We start from the raw sequence: 17,971 nt of genomic DNA, 5'->3' as shown, positions 1-17,971 counted from the left end.
AAAGCACCTTGCAAAAATTATATCTTATCTAATAGTAACAAACAGGTCACATTTTCTCTTTTTTATGTCTTTCTTTCCTTCCTTCCTATCCCATAATAATGCTTCTCCTCTACCTAGATACTTAAATATTTTTCAACCATGATTCCATGGTAACTATAATTTCAGATTGCTTTATGTGGACACAGTAACCAACAAATCACTTGGCATTTGAGAGCCTGTGAACTCCTACTAGAGCTGAAGGGGAGAAACCATTAAATTGCATGAAATGCTAAAATAATGACCTTCTGCACTGTTTAATGTTCTTACATTTTCAGGTTTGCCTCACAGAAATAACCCGAGCGCTGGCCTCCAGTAGCTTGACTTTCTGAGTTAATATCTAACCTATGTCAAGGCAGAAATGGCTTTTTAAATGTAAGCCAGCCTTCTAGAGCACCTCACACTGATTTTTTTTGCCCTTTGTTGACATGCAAGCCCCTGTTAACAACCTAACAGTTGTATATTTCCTTCTGCTTTCCAAAACAACAAAGTTTATCAATTGGTCCCTTCTTTGCTCCTGGCATAAAGTGTGCAGCCCCAGGCTCACCCCTGCACGTCACCTCTTCATTAGAGCAGAGCTTTCTTTTACTCTATCAGAGCCTTTACTGAAACAGCTTCCCCCTCCCTACCAATAATAACCTGCTTGGTTAGAGAGCTCTGCAGTGATGATTTCCAGGAGTCTTCTGTGAGAACTCAAAAGCAAATTACTATGAAAGCCAAAACTTAATATTTGTAGAAGTGATTACTCAAGCAGTTGTAAATGCATGCCTTATACAAAGAAGACCTTGCATTTGAAACAGCGACCTAATACCTAACTACTGATCCTTACATTAGGAGACACAGTTCTGGATGACTGAGAATTAATTTAAATTTGATAGGCTAAGCTGTTCCTTCATTTCTAATCCCCCAAATTTTACAGCTTACTCAGTTGAGTACTATTTTTTCAATGCTATTACTGTACATGTAACAAGTATTTAGCTCTCATTGGCTGTAAATTACAATTGTTTTCCAGATTATGGTTGGAGAATCAAAGCTACATATATAACTTATTGAAAGGATTACCTCTAATGAATGCTTATAATTTAATGAGAGAATTGCTTTTAAAAATGTCTGTAGCATGGCTCAGTGGATAAAGAACCTGCCTGCAGTACAGGAGACACAGGAGATCAGGTTCAATACCTTGGTCCAGAAGATCCCCTGGAAGAGGAAAATGGAAACCCACTCCAGTATTCTTGCCTGAAAAATCCTATGAACAGAGGAGTCTGGCAGGCTTCAGTCCAAAGGGTCACTCTGTTGGACACGATTGAGCGACTGCACACGCATGTAAAAAAAATTTAGATCCAGCATTCAGTTTAAACATCGTGGGAAAGTTATGATCCATTTAGAGCATGGTTACTGTTCTCCCACAAGCTGACTTTCACAGCAGGCTGATGCCTGTTACATATACCGGTGATTCTTCACTGTCTACCTGCACTTATTTCTTGCTTTTTTTAATGAAAGGAGCAAGTGTTTTGCCCATGACTATTCGTCTAAACTTCTGTTGTCATTGTATTATTGTTTAATATTGAAGACCATTGCCATCTGCTTTCTTCTTTCTGCCTCTAAATTCAGTGATTCTTTCGCTCTCATGCCTCAACAATACCCGACTCCCTCCGGCAACCAGCCTTTCTGAATGCCACCTTCCACCATGCACAGCTGGCCATATGCCAGCCCTCAAAGCAATTCATGTTCAACTCTACAAACTAAAACTTTATTTTACTTGATATAATTCAAATTGCAGAGATGATTTCCTCTTGCTAAAAACACATGTATTAAGTAACATTTACCTCTTTGAATCTAAAGTGAAACACTATCACTGCAGAATAAAATTTATTTTGTTATTTATAAAATGCATGTGTGCACTGTGGGCAGGGCTCCTCTTCCTTCCCTTCAGTGGGGCCTTCCCCCCACAAGTGGACTGGGGCTCTGCTGTCTCTGGCAGCCCGAGGCAAGCGGTCACTTCGCCGCTGAACACTGTGCTCGCTCACACAGGAGAACAGCGTGGAGTTCGAGGCCTGCCTGGTGGCGCAGTGTGATGCCCTCATTGACGCCCTCAACAGGAGGAAAGCCCAGCTGCTTGCCCGCGTCAACAAGGAGCACGAGCATAAGCTGAAGGTGAGCGCTGCACCCTGTGGGGGGCGGGGCACCAGGCTTCCGGGTGAATGCCCACAGCCTGGGGTGGCCAATGAGGAGCAGGCAGGCCCCTTCACTCGGCACTCACTCCTTTCTTTACATCACTGATACTCATTGAGTGGCTTTTATAGGCCAGAAATTGCCCTGGGTACAAACATAATAAACAAATCCAAATCCCTGCTTTCATGGGGCTTATATTCTACTAGAAGGAATAAACAGAAGGCAAGATAAGTAAGTAAATGGGGGTTGAAATTTTAAACAGAATGACCAGAATGATGATGCAGAGGCAATTTTTTCAATTGGGAAATGGAATCTGTACTTTTCAGAAAACAAACAAGATTGTCTTCACTTGTGAAGCAAACTATGTAACTGAACAGCTGTACAGACTTTGGTCATCACACAGTGAATCAATGGATCACAGGTCTGGGGTCCTATTGGCAGGAGGACTGGTCCTCCCGGAGACATCTGCTTCCCCATCTATTGCCCCCTTGGAGCAGGGCAACAACATGTAAGAGCAGGATAGACATAGATGGGCAGCATCCAGCAGAAGGAAGCAAGAAGTAGCCAGAAGGAGCACATGCATGCCCAGCAAGCTTCAGGGTGGCTGCCAGTGGGTGGAGGGTGGGTAGTGTGCCATGCTGGCCTGTGGTTGGGGTGGAGGCAGAAGTGAGGTCTGACCTTAGGTTCTCTGCTGGGGTCAGGCAACCAGTGTCAGGGAGCTTCAATACTGTACAGCTTAGAGTAGACACAGCCTTGGAGGAGCTGGTGGCTGGTGAGCAGCCCAGGAAGTAGCAGATATCCCCAGCATGCTTGGAGCAGGCTTTAGTCCCTGGAGAAAAAGAGGAGGTTCCATTCTAAAAGTGTGGGATTCCAGTAGGAGAACCAAGGGAGAGTTTCAAAATGAAAAACTAAGAGAACAGACATTACAAGATTTGGGGCTAAAGCTTGGTGACCGAGCCAGTGCCCAGTTCACGGTTACTAGAAATAAGGCAAGAAACCAGTTGCTATCTGGGGCATGAGAGCTCAGCAAGACGTGCAGCAAATGGCAATGTTGAGTCCTGAGCAGTGGAGTCCCCTAGTCCTTAATCTGTGCCCACCATGCTCCAAGACTCAGGACCCAGAGAACTCCACTGTGAAGATGGGGAGCCAGGCAGCATGAAAAGAGAAGCATTTCCCCAAGGAAGCTTAACAGTTCTATCCAAAGGCAAGGGAAACCCCAACACTGGTTTACTTCTTTAGGTTCCCTCCTCTGCTGCTTCTCACCTGCAGTTCCCCAATACACATTTGGATCCGCATACAGGCTTCTTCCCTTCCCCAAAACCAGGGCAATGTGGCTGGAATAGAAACCTTTCTCCACTGCCTTTGTGACTTACCTACCTGGCACTCTGAATTTACCTGTGTCATGGAGGCAGACAGGAGGCTGAGCTGTGACCATGGGGTCCAAGCTAGAATGGACTCATGAGAGCTGGGCCCTACAGTGAATTTGGCAGCCTGACCTCGCTGGTGCTGTACGGGGCCATGTTGGCCAGCCTGACCTTGTTGGTACTATATCATTGGTCGGCTTGACCTTGTTTGTGCTGTATTGGGGCCATGTTGGCCGGCCTGACCTCTTCGGGGCCATGTCCCTTTGAGCGTTCCTGATGTGACAAAACAGAGCGGTTGCATCATGGAGAGGCTCAGCAGATTCTTTGTTAAGGAAAATTGCATGTCTTGAAGTTGGAATCTGAACCAGAAGTTAGGAAAGAAAAGTACCCAAGGAGTGAACATTGAGAGAGCCTTAGTTTGTGGGCTTGAACAGTGAACCAAGGCTAGGGATCTTACTGCTCCTTCCAGGGAGGCAGTCGCTGTTTCCTGATGGTGAATCTAACTGGAAGACCTTCTCAGGTTTGTCTTAGAATGAACACAAGCCCCCAAGGGTTATCACACCAACCCCAGCCCCATGAAGGCTTCACGCTGAACTTCAGATAATGGAGGGAGCACTGGGCTTTCCTCAGGAGCCTCCCTGTCCCTTCCAATGACCTGTGTGGTACTTGTCTCATAAAGTACTCAATGAGGCCAAGTTTTACTTGAATGATCTTCTCTAGCTTATCAATTTCCAGGCTCCTGTCCCTTAGTGTCTATGATCAAGTTATTTTCTTTTGAATTCTATAAAGGACCATGGGATGTGTTTCATGGTAACATACATAGTCATTCCTAAAATGTGAGAGAGATAAGTCAGGCAATATTAAAGATACTTCAGAAAAAAATGTTTCCTGAAGGCTGTGCTATGTGGATGTTAACCTTGTACATTTGGCTGTAACAACCTGGGAGATGGATTTAAAGCCATAAGCCTATTCATCTAAGATAGTCGGATGAGGCTTGAATGAAAAATTCTTCTGAAGTCACCATTTTTTATCCGAATTAAAATCTAGAAGTACTGTGGACTGTGATTCTGTAGTTAACCAGGTAGCAACACAGAATGAGCATGCTTGGTGACCAAGCCCTGGCTTTCATAGCAGTAAGAGCTAACATTTGGGGATACTTCCTTTGCAGCAGCAATATACTAGTTGTGTTATAGGGATCAACTCCTCTGTTCCTCACCACTCTGGGAGGTCATTATTACTGCTATTAACATTCTAGAGATGAGGAAACCATGGTACTGGTTTCCTTGATTGAGAACTGATCCTGGGATCCAGAATTCCTGTCCTGTTAACCTGGCTTCAGAGTCCAGATTCTGGACATGGCACCCTACAGCTGTAGGGTAGTACAGTGCAGAGAGAAGGCATGTGGGGACATGCCTAATCCTGTCCCCAGTCAGCCAGCACCTACCTAATGCACACCTGCTAGGAGCCGAGTGCTGGGCTCTGGGGCAGGGGAAGAAGGACACGAAAGTGACTCAGAATTAGGGGCTTCCAGTCCTGTGGATGGGAGAAGGCGATGGCACCTCACTCCAGTACTCTTGCCTGGAAAATCCCATGGACAGAGGAGCCTGGTGGGCTATAGTCCATGGGGTCACTAAGTCAGACACGACTGAGCGACTTCACTTTCACTTTTCACTTTCATGCTTTGGAGAAGGAAATGGCAACCCACTCCAGTGTTCTTGCCTGGAGAATCCCAGGGATGGGGGAGCCTGGTGGGCTGCCGTCTATGGGGTCGCACAGAGTCAGACACAACTGAAGTGACTTAGCAGCAGCAGCAGCAACAGTCCGGTGGATGAGATCAGTCACACCCACAAATGACTCCAGCACAGACAGAGAGCAAGTTTCCAGGAGAAGGTTGCCCATGTCATTAGAGCTGTGAGAAGGGCAAAGTTACTTCCAGCTGAAGGGGTCACAGAGAGCATCATGGAAAAGCAGGCATTGGAGGAGCCCAAACTTTGGGAGACATGTGTTGATGGTGGTGTGCATTCTTGCCTGCGGGAAGTGGCCAGGCTATGAGGGAAGAAGAGGGTGGTCAGCACTGTGCACCCTAGTCTTGCTCTATGCAGTTAGTCATAGGGACTGATGGGTGTTTTCTGTTTCCATCACCTGCTCTGACATTACTAAAAAGATGATCACTACAGCCCTTCATTTTAGCACCTTTCAGAAACCCAGAACCTTTATTGTTATAGTGGAACTTAAAATGTCATTTGAACCACAGACAGTATCTAAACTCACAGCTGTCTACGGGTAATGAGCCAGACAGCTGGGATTTTCCCTCTGATAGTGGACCAGCCGTTTTAATGTGTAGCCATAAAGTTTTAACTTTTTCGTTAAAGGGCATCTCTTTTGTGAAGCACAGCAGATGCTTCCCTGACATCTTTAAACAGAACACGGTTAACAGTTTGTGTTAAGTCACAGGGGGACTATAGTGGTGACTCCTGGTTTTCTCTACAGGAGAGATGTAAGGGCAATGATCTAGATAGATGCGGGGAGCCAGGACTGAGGAAACACCATTTATCCTAATCAAAAAGTACAGAGGGGCATGAAAGCCACCAGCCTAGGCTGTGCCATGGATGCAAGTGGAGATGATTCAGGGACAGCTGTAACGCATTGCGGGGACCCCGTGGCCAGTGTCGGTCCATCAGTGCTGGTGGCCTGCATGGTCAGGGACCTCTGAGCAGAGGCAGCTGCCTGCCCTCATTCCACCCTGCCTAGGGTGGAGTTCCCTGCCCTAGATCCCAAAGGGCGACAGAAACCAGAGACAGGTGGCTGGTTGTCTCCCACAGCAGCAAAGCTGTTCTGTCTTCTGCCTTCTGTGATTTGTTTCTCTGCTGTTTTCAGCTGATTGTATCTGTCACTGCTTCTAAAAACAGGCAGTGCGGCCGTCACCGTGACTGCTGATGCCAGCCTCCACATCTCCCTCCCTCTGCTTTTCTCCTCCTGCCTCTTTCCTTTCTTGTCACTTCAGTTGCTACTCAGATTTGTGAGAAAAGACTGGCCTTTTATAGACATCACTTGCCAGGCACAGTACTTCTTTTTGTCTTTGTTGGCTAGCCCATCACTCACAGTCCGGAGGGGATAATCTTATGGTCTTCCGCTTCCCTTTGGCAGAGTTCTCTGGGGGCCTGCTTTTTGCTGACAAAGAGGAGAGTTGTGTGTGTGTTTTTCTGGCAACTTTCTCTTCTTGAACCATCCAAAAGGCTAGGGGAGCTGGAAAGCCATGTGCATAAAGACAGTCTTTATAATCCACTCAGGCTCCTCTCTGAAAGAACCGATTGCTTGAGCAGATGGAGCAGTTCTGGTTCTGAGGCAAGATGGAGCCGTGTGGTGAGGAGCCCAGATTCTGGGTCATAAGAGAACAGGATGTGAACACTGTATCACTTGCTGGGTCTCTAACCATGGACACGTCTACAGCTCCATTTCTTCCACCTGTGTGGAAAATAGGACTAGACGTGGTCAGCACCACCTAGGGTATTGTAAAGCCCTTAAAGCACAGTACTCAGAATGTGAGCTTTATTGTTGTTGTTATCACTGAATATCTTTCCCAGAAAAGACCCCGATGATGGGAAAGACTGAGGGCAGGAGGAGAAAGGGGCAACGGAGGATGAGATGGTTGTATGGCATCATTGGCTCAGTGGACATAAGTGTGAACAAATTCCGGGAGATAGTGAAGGACAGAGAAGCCTGATGTGCTGCAGTCCATGGGGTCACAAAGAGTTGGACACGACTTAGAAACTGAACAGCAGTCACTGGAAGACTGGAAATATAGTCTTACTCAGAACACGGAGGAAGTAAGTGCTCCTGGTATTTTCCATAATACCAGAGTTCCTATTGCAGAATTAACCTAGTGTGATTAATTATCTCTGAACCTAGGAATGGTGACTTGAGTATAATTCATTACCACACAAAATAGTACACTAAGTTAGCTATTTTTAAAAGCTAAAAACAAGACTTTGAGGCATATACAGATGTGACCTTATATTAGGAACACTGTCTAAATTACAGTAATACTATTCTGTGGTTTGAAAAAGCACTGGGAGCCAAATACCTAAAATTTCAGGATATGATAAACTAATCAAATGTCAGAAAGCTACTGGAGGGAAAAAATGCTTTTTGAGCTTTCAAAAACTATTACTAAATCACATTTAATGCCTTGGACAATATTCCCTCTATCAGCAGAGGCAGCTGGGCCCCTAGGTTTCATGTCTGAAGTGTGTGTGTTGTGTCAACATCCTTCCCAGGTCTTCCTTGGCTAAATAAGGCTTTAAAATATCCTCATTGTCTGTGATCAGACACAGGGAATTTGTGTCAACATTTTAAAAGTGCCATTAATGGGATCTGTGCTCTTTTCAGGAACTTTACAAATGTCATTTTTCTTTTGATAAGCCCAAAGAAATATCTGAGAATTATTTTTATTTATGTAACATTCAGATTTGAAATAACTCCACAATCATCTTACAAGTGTTCTTTCTCCAATATTTTAGAATGAATTTGTGTGCTGAATAGTACTAAGTGATGGATGTCTTCTTGGTCCCCTTGCAAGTCTAGATCCTCTTAAAGAAAAAAAAAATAGTTATAGTTATTCAAATACATTCTGAAAAAAATCTAATCTTTAATTTCCATGTGTGGTTGGTAAGTTAACATACCAGTGACATTACTCAGTGAGAATGCTGAGGGATAATGATAAAAATGATAAAACTGACTGCTTATTAGAGCTTCCACTTTTATAGAGGGCCTTCATGTCCCAATTGTAATTGTCTATAGAATGCTTGATTTTGAATCCCATTGGGTTTTGTTAGACTCATTATCATGATTGTCATTATTATCTTCGTTATTATTTACCATGTATTGGCTGTTTGTTCCCATTATGTTAGCAAAAAAAAAAAAAGAATTAATCGTATGGGCATATTATTAAGAGTACAGATTTACACTAGGGATATTATCAGCTTTTGCCTAGAAAATCCCATGGACGGAGGAGCCCAGTAGGCTGCAGTCCATGGGGTCGCTAAGAGTCGGACATGACTGAGCGACTTCACTTTCACTTTTCACTTTCATGCATTGGAGAAGGAAATGGCAACCCACTCTGGTGTCCTTGCCTGGAGAATCCCAGGGACAGGAAGCCTGGTGGGCTGCCGTCTATGGGGTCACACAGAGTCGGACACGACTGAAGCGATTTAGCAGCATTATCAGCTTACTTTATCCGTTTTGTCAATGCTTCATAATAGGTAAATAATCCTTTGATCAGGTTTAGAGGGAAAGAGAGAAGGAAGAAGGAAGGAAAGGAAAACGGGAGGGAGGCGGGAGGAAGAGGGGTAGAAGGGAAGGAAAGACCTGCCCAAGCTCACAAAGAATTTAAAAATAATTAGGTAGGATTTGACTGTTATAGTCATTACTAGAAAGAAAAGCAACAAACTAAAAAGTCCACTCAATTACAATAAAACTACTGGCAAGACGTTCCATTAGTTCTTTACAGTGAAGACTTTGAAAAAATTCAGGCATACTTGAACACTTAAAATTTTTGACTGCCCTCAGCAGAAGTTTTTGGGGGGCCAACTCTAATAATTTAACCACAGTTATTATTGATGATAAGCCTATCATTAATTGGGAATTCATTTGGCAAATTCCATGGTCCTCTGCTTCCCACATGTAGAAGCAAAAGCCATAGAGGGCCTGTAAGAAACAGAGTGCCCAAGTTGCCCGTGGAATCACCAGGATGCCTCCGCATACACCTGGAGCTCACCACAGTTCAGGGACATGCCTTTGAACACCCTCGACCCACTCTGGTAATGACAGTGAAGGGCAGTCACAGAACTTCTGGAATGTACTTTGCCTGAGTCCATATATGAAAGACACACTTAGCTCCAGAAGGCACTTAAAGCATACTTCACAGATGATGGACTAATCCACCGTTTCTCACATCCTACAAAACACCACCATACTGGATGCAACACTTGTATTGTGGGACGCGGTAAATGATAAATGTTCTCCTGTGCGGGTGGGCCCACATCAGGATGCTTCTCTCTCCAAATGGCTTGCACTTCTTCCTTCATTAACTTCTCTGTACAAGGATACAGTATTCTACGCACTAAGAGCATACTTTGGATATTCCACTCAATGCTTATTGATGAGGTTCTTGTTATTCACACTTCTGAGACAGAAAGTTCACAGTTTTACTGTTAAAATCTCAAGCCTTACAAAAAACAGGCATGTGTTTTATTTGCTTAATAGGCCTAATGATCCTTTTATGGATTAAAACTCAAAGCATCAGATTTGTCTTTGTAATGACTAGTCGCTGAGGTGGTTAAATTAATAATACTACTACAGAAGACGGTTATCAAGAAAATGGAAGAAATCTTTGCATATTTCCATAAGCCATGTGGGAGAATGGTGGCATGTAAGAAATTGAAAATGCTCTTCATTAATTTAAGTGTCCCTAAGTTTCAATGAACGTAATGATAATATAGGAGATAATATTTTACTCTAGGGGAAAATCAAGAGAATTATTTATTTTACTAGATGAGTCTATTGGTCAAAGTACTTCACCAAAAATCACCAGTGAGTCAACTGCAAGTATCAGTTAGTCATCTTGCAACAGGACCTTGTGGAACACAGAGAAAACTATCCCCACTGACCAAAGGGACCTGTGTAGAATAAATTCAAGTTTGTTTCTTGAAAGTACTTATATCTTAGAAAAACAAAAAGAGAATTGCATTATACTTAGAGGAAATTGTTTTAAACAGTGATGGGAATATATATTAAGAAAGAATGTCCTGAAATATTAAGAGAATGTTAGTATTTACTTAGACTAAAAATCCATCAGTGATCTCTCTCCAGACCCCATGATGAGAGAAAATACTATGAGAAAAGTATTTATTAAAAAGAAGTTTTGAAGAAAAAATTTTAAAGAGCCACATGTAAGATGGACAGATGAAATTTGGATAAAATAATGAAATCCCCCTTAATTAATCCCAGTTCTAGCTGCTCTTTGTATCACCTGAGCTGAGTGATGGGAGACTGACCTGTTCAAGATGCAGTGGAAAATACAGTTGTAGATCACATTTGTACTATATAAGCTGTCATGGGTTACTCTCTGCTACTATAAAGTCTAAGCATTCAAAGAGACATACAGTCTGTTCTCAAATTCTCCTTTTCCAAATAGGTACAGTATCATATCCTGACCCCCCAAAAATGACCTTCATAAATTTGCCACTTAACAAAATAAAACTCTTCAAGTGATCAATAGGATTGCCATCCAAAACAGATGGTGACTGCTGATAAAATATTGAAGGCCCTCTCTGAAACCATGGACCACACATTAATTAACTGTCCTCTAAGAGCTGGTTTAGGCCTTAATACACACGAAGACTGGAGGACTATTTCCTAGTTGCTATTTCTGCTTTATTGACTATGCCAAAGCTTTTGACTGTGTGGATCACAATAAATTGTGGAAAATTCTGAAAGAGATGGGAATACCAGACCACCTGACCTGCCTCTTGACAAACCTATATGCAGGTCAGGAAGCAACAGTTCGAACTGGACGTGGAAAAACAGCCTGGTTCCAAATAGGAAAAGGAGTACGTCAAGGCTGTATATTGTCACCCTGCTTATTTAACTTATATGCAGAGAACATCATGAGAAATGCTGGGCTGGAAGAAGCACAGGCTGGAATTAAGACTGCTGGGAAAAATATCAATAACCTCAGATATGCAGATGACACCACCCTTATGGCAGAAAGTGAAGAAGAGCTAAAAAGCCTCTTGATGAAAGTGAAAGAGAGTGAAAAAGTTGGCTTAAAGCTCAACATTCAAAAAACTAAGATCATGGCATCTGATCCCATCACTTCATGGCAAATAGGTGGGGAAACAGTGGAAACAGTGGCTGACTTTATTTTTCTGGGCTCCAAAATCACTGCAGATGGTGACTGCAGCCATGAAATTAAAAGATGCTTACCTCTTGGAAGGAAAGTTATGACCAACCTAGGCAGCATATTCAAAAGCAGAGACATTACTTTGCCAACAAAGGTCCATCTAGTCAAGGCTATGGTTTTTCCAGTGGTCATGTATGGATGTGAGAGTTGGACTATGAAGAAAGCTGAACGCCGAAGAATTGATGCTTTTGAAGTGTGGTGTTGGAGAAGACTCCTGAGATTCCCTTGGACTACAAGGAGATCCACCCAGTCCATCCTAAAGGAGACCAGTCCTGGACGTTCATTGGAAAGACTGATTCTGAGGCTGAAACTCCAGTACTTTGACCACCTCATGTGAAGAGTTGACTCATTAGAAAAGACTCTGATGCTGGGAGGGATTGGGGGCAGGAGGAGAAGGGGACGACAGAGGATGAGATGGCTGGATGGCATCACCGACTCGACGCACATGAGTTTGGGTGAACTCCGGGAGTTGGTGATGGACAGGGAGGCCTGGCATACTGTGATTCATGGGGTCGCAAAGAGTCAGACAAGACTGAGTGACTGAACTGAACTGAACTGATTCATGTCACTCCTGCAACATGTACATTTCCTTAGAAACTCCTTATATCCAGCCAGCTGAAAACACGGTGCCAAGGGTTTCTCCAGAGCATCAGAGCCACTGCAAAAAAATATAGAACTCAAAGAAAAAGTGACATGGTCTGACTTCCTATGAATTGTTTTTCATTAAAAAACATATAATGTAGAAGTAAATAGTACTAATAAGGAGTAGAAATAACACAGAGTGAAGAAGGTAGCAAGTAAGAAAGCTGAATGAAGACACTCACAGAAAAAAAAAATTTATACTCTTAAAAGATTCAATTATCTGGCTGAGTTCCATAATATGGTAAATCTTGCTAGATTAATTGAGAAACTAAAAGTTAATTATAAAACACCCAAAAATGCCACTTCTGGGAACACACCGATTCATTTTTAATAGTGAATTTTATCACAGGTTACTGTGATCATAGCAAAATGTTTGATTAAAATGTTTTAAAAATGGACCAGCATGCACTGTAGCAACAGTGGGAGTTGCGAGCCAAGCAGGATATTGAGTCCTTCCAAGAAGCTTGAACCATGGAATACAACAGCCAACAGCAAACACCCCTGAAACTCACAGACTCTTTGGCAGCACAACAGTGAAGCTTCTTAAGAGTAATCAGAGCCCTCAACACTCCCACAGCTCCTTTGGCACCAAATAAACCTTGCTTAAGAAGGAAATTTATAGAGGCAGACATAGAATTTTATGAGGCCTGAGTAATATATTTATTTCAGCACATTTTGGTCATAAAATTATCATTGAGCTGAACGTTCTGGCAAGTAAACACAGTTCAGTCTTTTTTGCCTCAAAAGGAGGCTTACTTTGGGTTGTAGTGCTCAGATCCAGCCTGTGCTTGTTATTCGGAATTTTAGTACCAGTCACTTCTATATAGTCCTAGGGCAAATGCCACTGGGACAGTGAAAGGTGACTGCTGAGGTTTCTGCTACCTAGCAGCATTGAGGCACTGGCTGTTGAAATGTAAAAACACTTTCTGGGAACAATTTAGTCAAGCGTCATATAGCAGAGATGAGTAGTATAATAGCTGTAGGTCCCCTGCATTGCATTTTTTTAAGTGCTTAACTTACGGATGTTTTCTTTTTCCCCAAGAAGCAGAAACTTAACTTTTCTTTACCTCCTGATATTAAAGTAAAATAATAAAATGAAAATATAATATAATAATTTGCATCACTTGAGCCCAGACCAATAGACAATGGTGTTAGTTTGACAGAAACATACTAGATGTTAGGAGAAAATAAATCAACCAGTGAATTTAAAAGTGATGTTTTCCCCCAATCAAAATCACAAAACAATCTTCACATCAAAGGTGGTTTCTTTCACCAATTCCAATAAAGAGATTTTAAATCCTACATTTTATTTTTTATTTTAAAAAGCAACAACAAATCATCTGTCAAAATATTAGGAGACTCCAAATAGCCAAAACAAGCTTGAAAAAGAAGGGCAGAATTGGAGTTCTCACACTTCCTGATTACAAAATGCACTACAAAGCTACAGAATACTGTACTAGCATAAAGATAGACAGAAGACCACTGGAAATCGAATAAAGCCCAGAAGTGAATTCTCACATACATGGTCAAGTGATTTTTGACAAAGCTTCCAAGACTATGCAATGGGGAAAAGGTGGGTTTAGTAACAAATGATGGTGGGAAACTATCTTCATGCAAAAGAATGAAGTTGGACAGTTACCGAAAGCCATGTACAAAAATTAACCTGAAGTGAATCAAAGACTGAAAAGTAAGAACTGAAACTATAAAACTCTTAGATGAAAACATAGGGCAAATGCTTCATGACACTGGGTTTGGCAATGATTTCTTGGATATGGCATCAAAGACATAGGCAACAAAAGAAAAAGTAGGCAAATTGGACTTCATGAAAATTTGCAAATTCTTATTGTCAAAAACAAACAACCCAATTTCAAAATGGGCAAATGACTTGAACAGACTTTTTGTCAAAGAAGATATACAATAAGTACATGAAAAGATGCTCAAGATTATGAGTCATTGTGCTGTGCTTAGTTGCTCAGTCATATCCGACTCTTTGCAACCCCATGGACTGCAGACTGCCAGGCTCCTCTGTCCGTGCAGATTCTCCAGGCAAGAATAATGGAATGGGTTCCCCTGCCTTCTCCAGGGGATCTTCCCAACCCAGGGATCAAACCCAGTTCTCCCACATTGCAGGCAGCTTTTTTACCTTCTGAGCCACCAGGTAAGCCCTATGAGTCATTCAGTTCAGTTGCTCAGTCGTGTCTGACTCTTTGTGACCCCATGAATCGCAGCACGCTAGGCCTCCCTGTCCATCACCAACTCCTGGAGTTCACTCAGACTCAGGTCCATCGAGTCAGTGATGCCATCCAGCCATCTCATCCTCTGTCGTCCCCTTCTCCTCCTGCCCCCAATCCCTCCCAGCATCAGAGTCTTTTCCAATGAGTCAGCTCTTCGCATGAGGTGACCAAAGTACTGGAATTTCAGCTTCAGCATCATTCCCTCCAAAGAAATCCCAGGGCTGATTTCCTTCAGAATGGACTGGTTGGATCTCCTTGCAGTCCAAGGGACTCTTAAGAGTCTTCTCCAACACCACAGTTCAAAAGCATCAATTCTTTGGCGCTCAGCCTTCTTCACAGTCCAACTCTCACATCCATACATGACCACTGGAAAAACCATAGCCTTGACTAGATGGACCTTTGTTGGCAAAGTAATGTCTCTGCTTTTGAATATGCTATCTAGGTTGGTCATAACTTTCCTTTAGGAAATGCTAATCAAAACCACAATGAAATACCACTTCACACCCACTAGGATGGGAAAGAAAGCAAAAGTCGCTCAGTTGTGTCTCTGCAACCCCATGGAATTCTCTAGGCCAGAATACTGGAGTGGGTAGCCTTTCCCATCTCCAGGGGATCTTCTCAACCTAGGGATTGAACCCAGGTCTTCCACATTGCAGGCAGATTCTTTACCAGCTGAGCCACAAGGGAAGTCCAAGAATACTGGAGTGGGTAACCTATCCCTTCTCTAGCAGATCTTCCTGACCCAGGAATCAAACTGGGGTCTCCTACTTTGCAGGTGGATTCTTTACCAACTGAGCCATGAGGGAATGGCTACTATTTGGGGAAAAAAAAAAACAGACTGATAAGTGTTGGTGAGAATGTAAAGAAATTGGAACCCTTGTGCATTGTTGGTGAGAATGTAAATGATGCAGCTACTGTGGAAAGTAGTATGGTGATTTCTCAAAAAAAAATTAAAATAGAGTCACCATACAAGTCAGTAATTCCACTTTAGGGTATATGAACCACCCCTCCCTAAAAAAAAAAAAAAGTGAAACAGACACTCACACAGATATTTGTATTCTTATGTTCATAAATTTATTCAAAATAGCCAAAAGGCGGAAGAAACATAGATGTCCATCAGCAGATGAATGGATAAACAAAATGTAGTATATACATATAATGGAATATTATTCAGTCTTGACAAAAATGTTGACACAAGCTACAACATGGATAAACCTTGAAGACATTATGTAAAAGAAATAAACTAGTCACAAAAGGACAAATACTGTATGATTCCACGTGTATGAGGTACCTAGAGTAGTCAGGTTGACAGAGACAGAAAGTAGAATGGTGGTTGCCAGAGGCTGGGAGCAGGGGTGAATGCAGAGTTACTGTTTAATAAGTCCAGAGCTTCAGTTTGGGAAGAAGAAAAAGTTTTGGAGATGGTTGGTGGTAATGGTTGTATAACAATGTGAACTTATTTAGTGCCACAGAATTCTCCAATTAAGTATAGTTTAAATGGTTTAAGTTATATGTTATATATATTTATTACAATAAAATAATTAGAAGATCAACAATATTGAATGAATTAACTGTCAAAAAATTAGAAAGAACTTTATCAAAAATAGGTTAAATAAATTGAACCCACTCAATAGAGTATTTTTGTAGTCAGTAACATTTATTGATGATGGCAACACAGAAAATGCCCGTGATATGGTGTTAAATGGGAAAGAGGTGAAATTGTCATATACTATAACTGCAACTATAACTAAATCTAGCTCAAGGGAGAAAAACTAAAAGGAAACATCAAAATTCTTTAAAAATTTGCATTGGAGTAGTGAGACTATTTGCTTTTCTTAAACCTATTTTCCTGTTGTTTTTGAAACAGGATGTAATCATCTGTCATGGAAAATAAATTTATAATCAAAACTGAACAAGGAATAAGGGAAAGTTTTTAAATAATTATTATTAAAACCCATTTTAGTTATTACCCATAAAATCCAGAATGCTGGGGGGATTGGGAGGGGGAGGTTTGAGGGGTCTGCAAAATAGTACAAATACAGAAGGTGAGTAATAGGTTCCTAGAAAGCCCTTGTTCAATTCTGTGCTTCAAAACCTGCTTCAGGATTTGGGTCACTGAGCAGGGACTCAGAGGACAAGCATTTCTAAAGAAAGAAATTTTTCAAGGAGTGTCATACACTTGACACGGCAAAGATAACTTCCCAGCGGCAGAACCTGCATGTTCAAAGAGATACCTCTCTAGGTCAGGCAGACTCATCGCTGAGCAAATAGGCTTTAAAACTGCTTTCCCAAATGAGGCAATGAGTGATGCTAAGTCGATTATAACTTGATTCTGTACCCATCTTTGTCTGGCATACTTGCTGTCATTAGCTCATTGTCTTTCAGCAACCACTTCTAGGCTTACCCGCTCAGGGAAAAGAGAATCAGAACAAGAGAGGATCTGGGTTCAAATGGTGATATCTGCTCTTTAGAAGGGACAGGTAGAGGGTGAGCAAAGATGGTGGGTGGCTGTGTCACAGAACAGACGCTGCAACTGCACCTCCAGCCACTCAGTCATTTAACAGACCCTCCCATGACCTCTCACTTAGAGCAGCTCCCAGAGAGGGGAGTGATGGAGACCTGTGATGCAACCAAGATGTCCCTTGAGGCACCAAGGTAACCAGCTTCCCAGAGGTCTAACAACCGTGTGCCTTTCTGATGGCTCTAGTAAGAGCCATTATCCAATCTGTCTTCCAGAGCCATTGTTCCCAGCAGACACTGCCACAAAATATTCTCGTAAATTGAGTTCCACTCCATGATGCTCTTGGATTCTGGTTTGAAGAAGTTTTCCAAAGTCCTAGTTTGCTTTCTTTTCTACACTCTGCCACTTTGGACCATTCTGTCGTCTTATCAATCCTAGGTGGTTCGAGATCAGATCTCTCACTGCACAGTGAAATTGCGCCAGACCACGGGTCTCATGGAGTACTGCCTGGAGGTGATTAAGGAAAATGATCCTAGTGGCTTTTTGCAGGTAAGTGTCAACTAGTTTCTGCTTCAGATACTCAGTGTTCCATGAGACTGACTCTATGATGCCAAGGCCAGACTCCCAACAGACCTAGCTGGGTATGGGACATTCCACAATGGAACCCACCTTTGTGTTGCCATATGGATGTGGGTGCCTTTGGAACTTCACTGGCTTCTCAGAAGACCCTACCATCATGGGCTACAAGACTGAAAAGGCTTTTAAAACTTGTTTTTGTTTATGTTTGATCATGAAAACATAATTCCCTCTAAGTTCCTCCAAAGCAAACTTTTTACCTTGCGTAAGAACTGGGTCCCTTTACTAATATCTCGGACAATTTTGTCAGAAATGTAAGTATACACATGTTTCTACCTTCTTTACACCTCCTTCTGGCAAGTCAGTGATTTCCCAAACAGAGTGAAATTTTTTCATTGTTTGGATGTCTCATTATTTCTTTAGTGTTGTTTTAATGACATGCTGTGATGTCAGCTAAATTTTACTTAACTTTTGATCCCAGTGATTAATGGACCTCTGATTAAGGAACATGTAGCTTCCTTTC

The 17,971-nt window shown here is 42.3% G+C and overlaps 1 protein-coding gene across 1 annotated transcript in view; it reads left to right on the top strand.

Annotated features, from left to right (window-relative positions):
• The window catches only part of TRIM9 (tripartite motif containing 9), a 116,750-nt gene that overhangs the window by 62,255 nt on the left and 36,524 nt on the right, over window positions 1–17,971 (top strand). Inside the window, exons 3-4 of the mRNA XM_010842264.1 lie at window positions 2,068–2,190; window positions 17,311–17,421. Of these exons, the coding sequence (XP_010840566.1) occupies window positions 2,068–2,190; window positions 17,311–17,421 (234 nt within the window). The remainder of the gene's footprint in view (window positions 1–2,067; window positions 2,191–17,310; window positions 17,422–17,971) is intronic.

Source organism: Bison bison, unplaced genomic scaffold (assembly GCF_000754665.1).
Source record: "Bison bison bison isolate TAMUID 2011002044 unplaced genomic scaffold, Bison_UMD1.0 scf7180017864174, whole genome shotgun sequence".
NCBI classification, from domain to species: Eukaryota; Metazoa; Chordata; class Mammalia; order Artiodactyla; family Bovidae; genus Bison; species Bison bison.
Note: the sequence above shows the minus strand (reverse complement) of the source record. Positions and strands in the feature narration are given on the sequence as shown.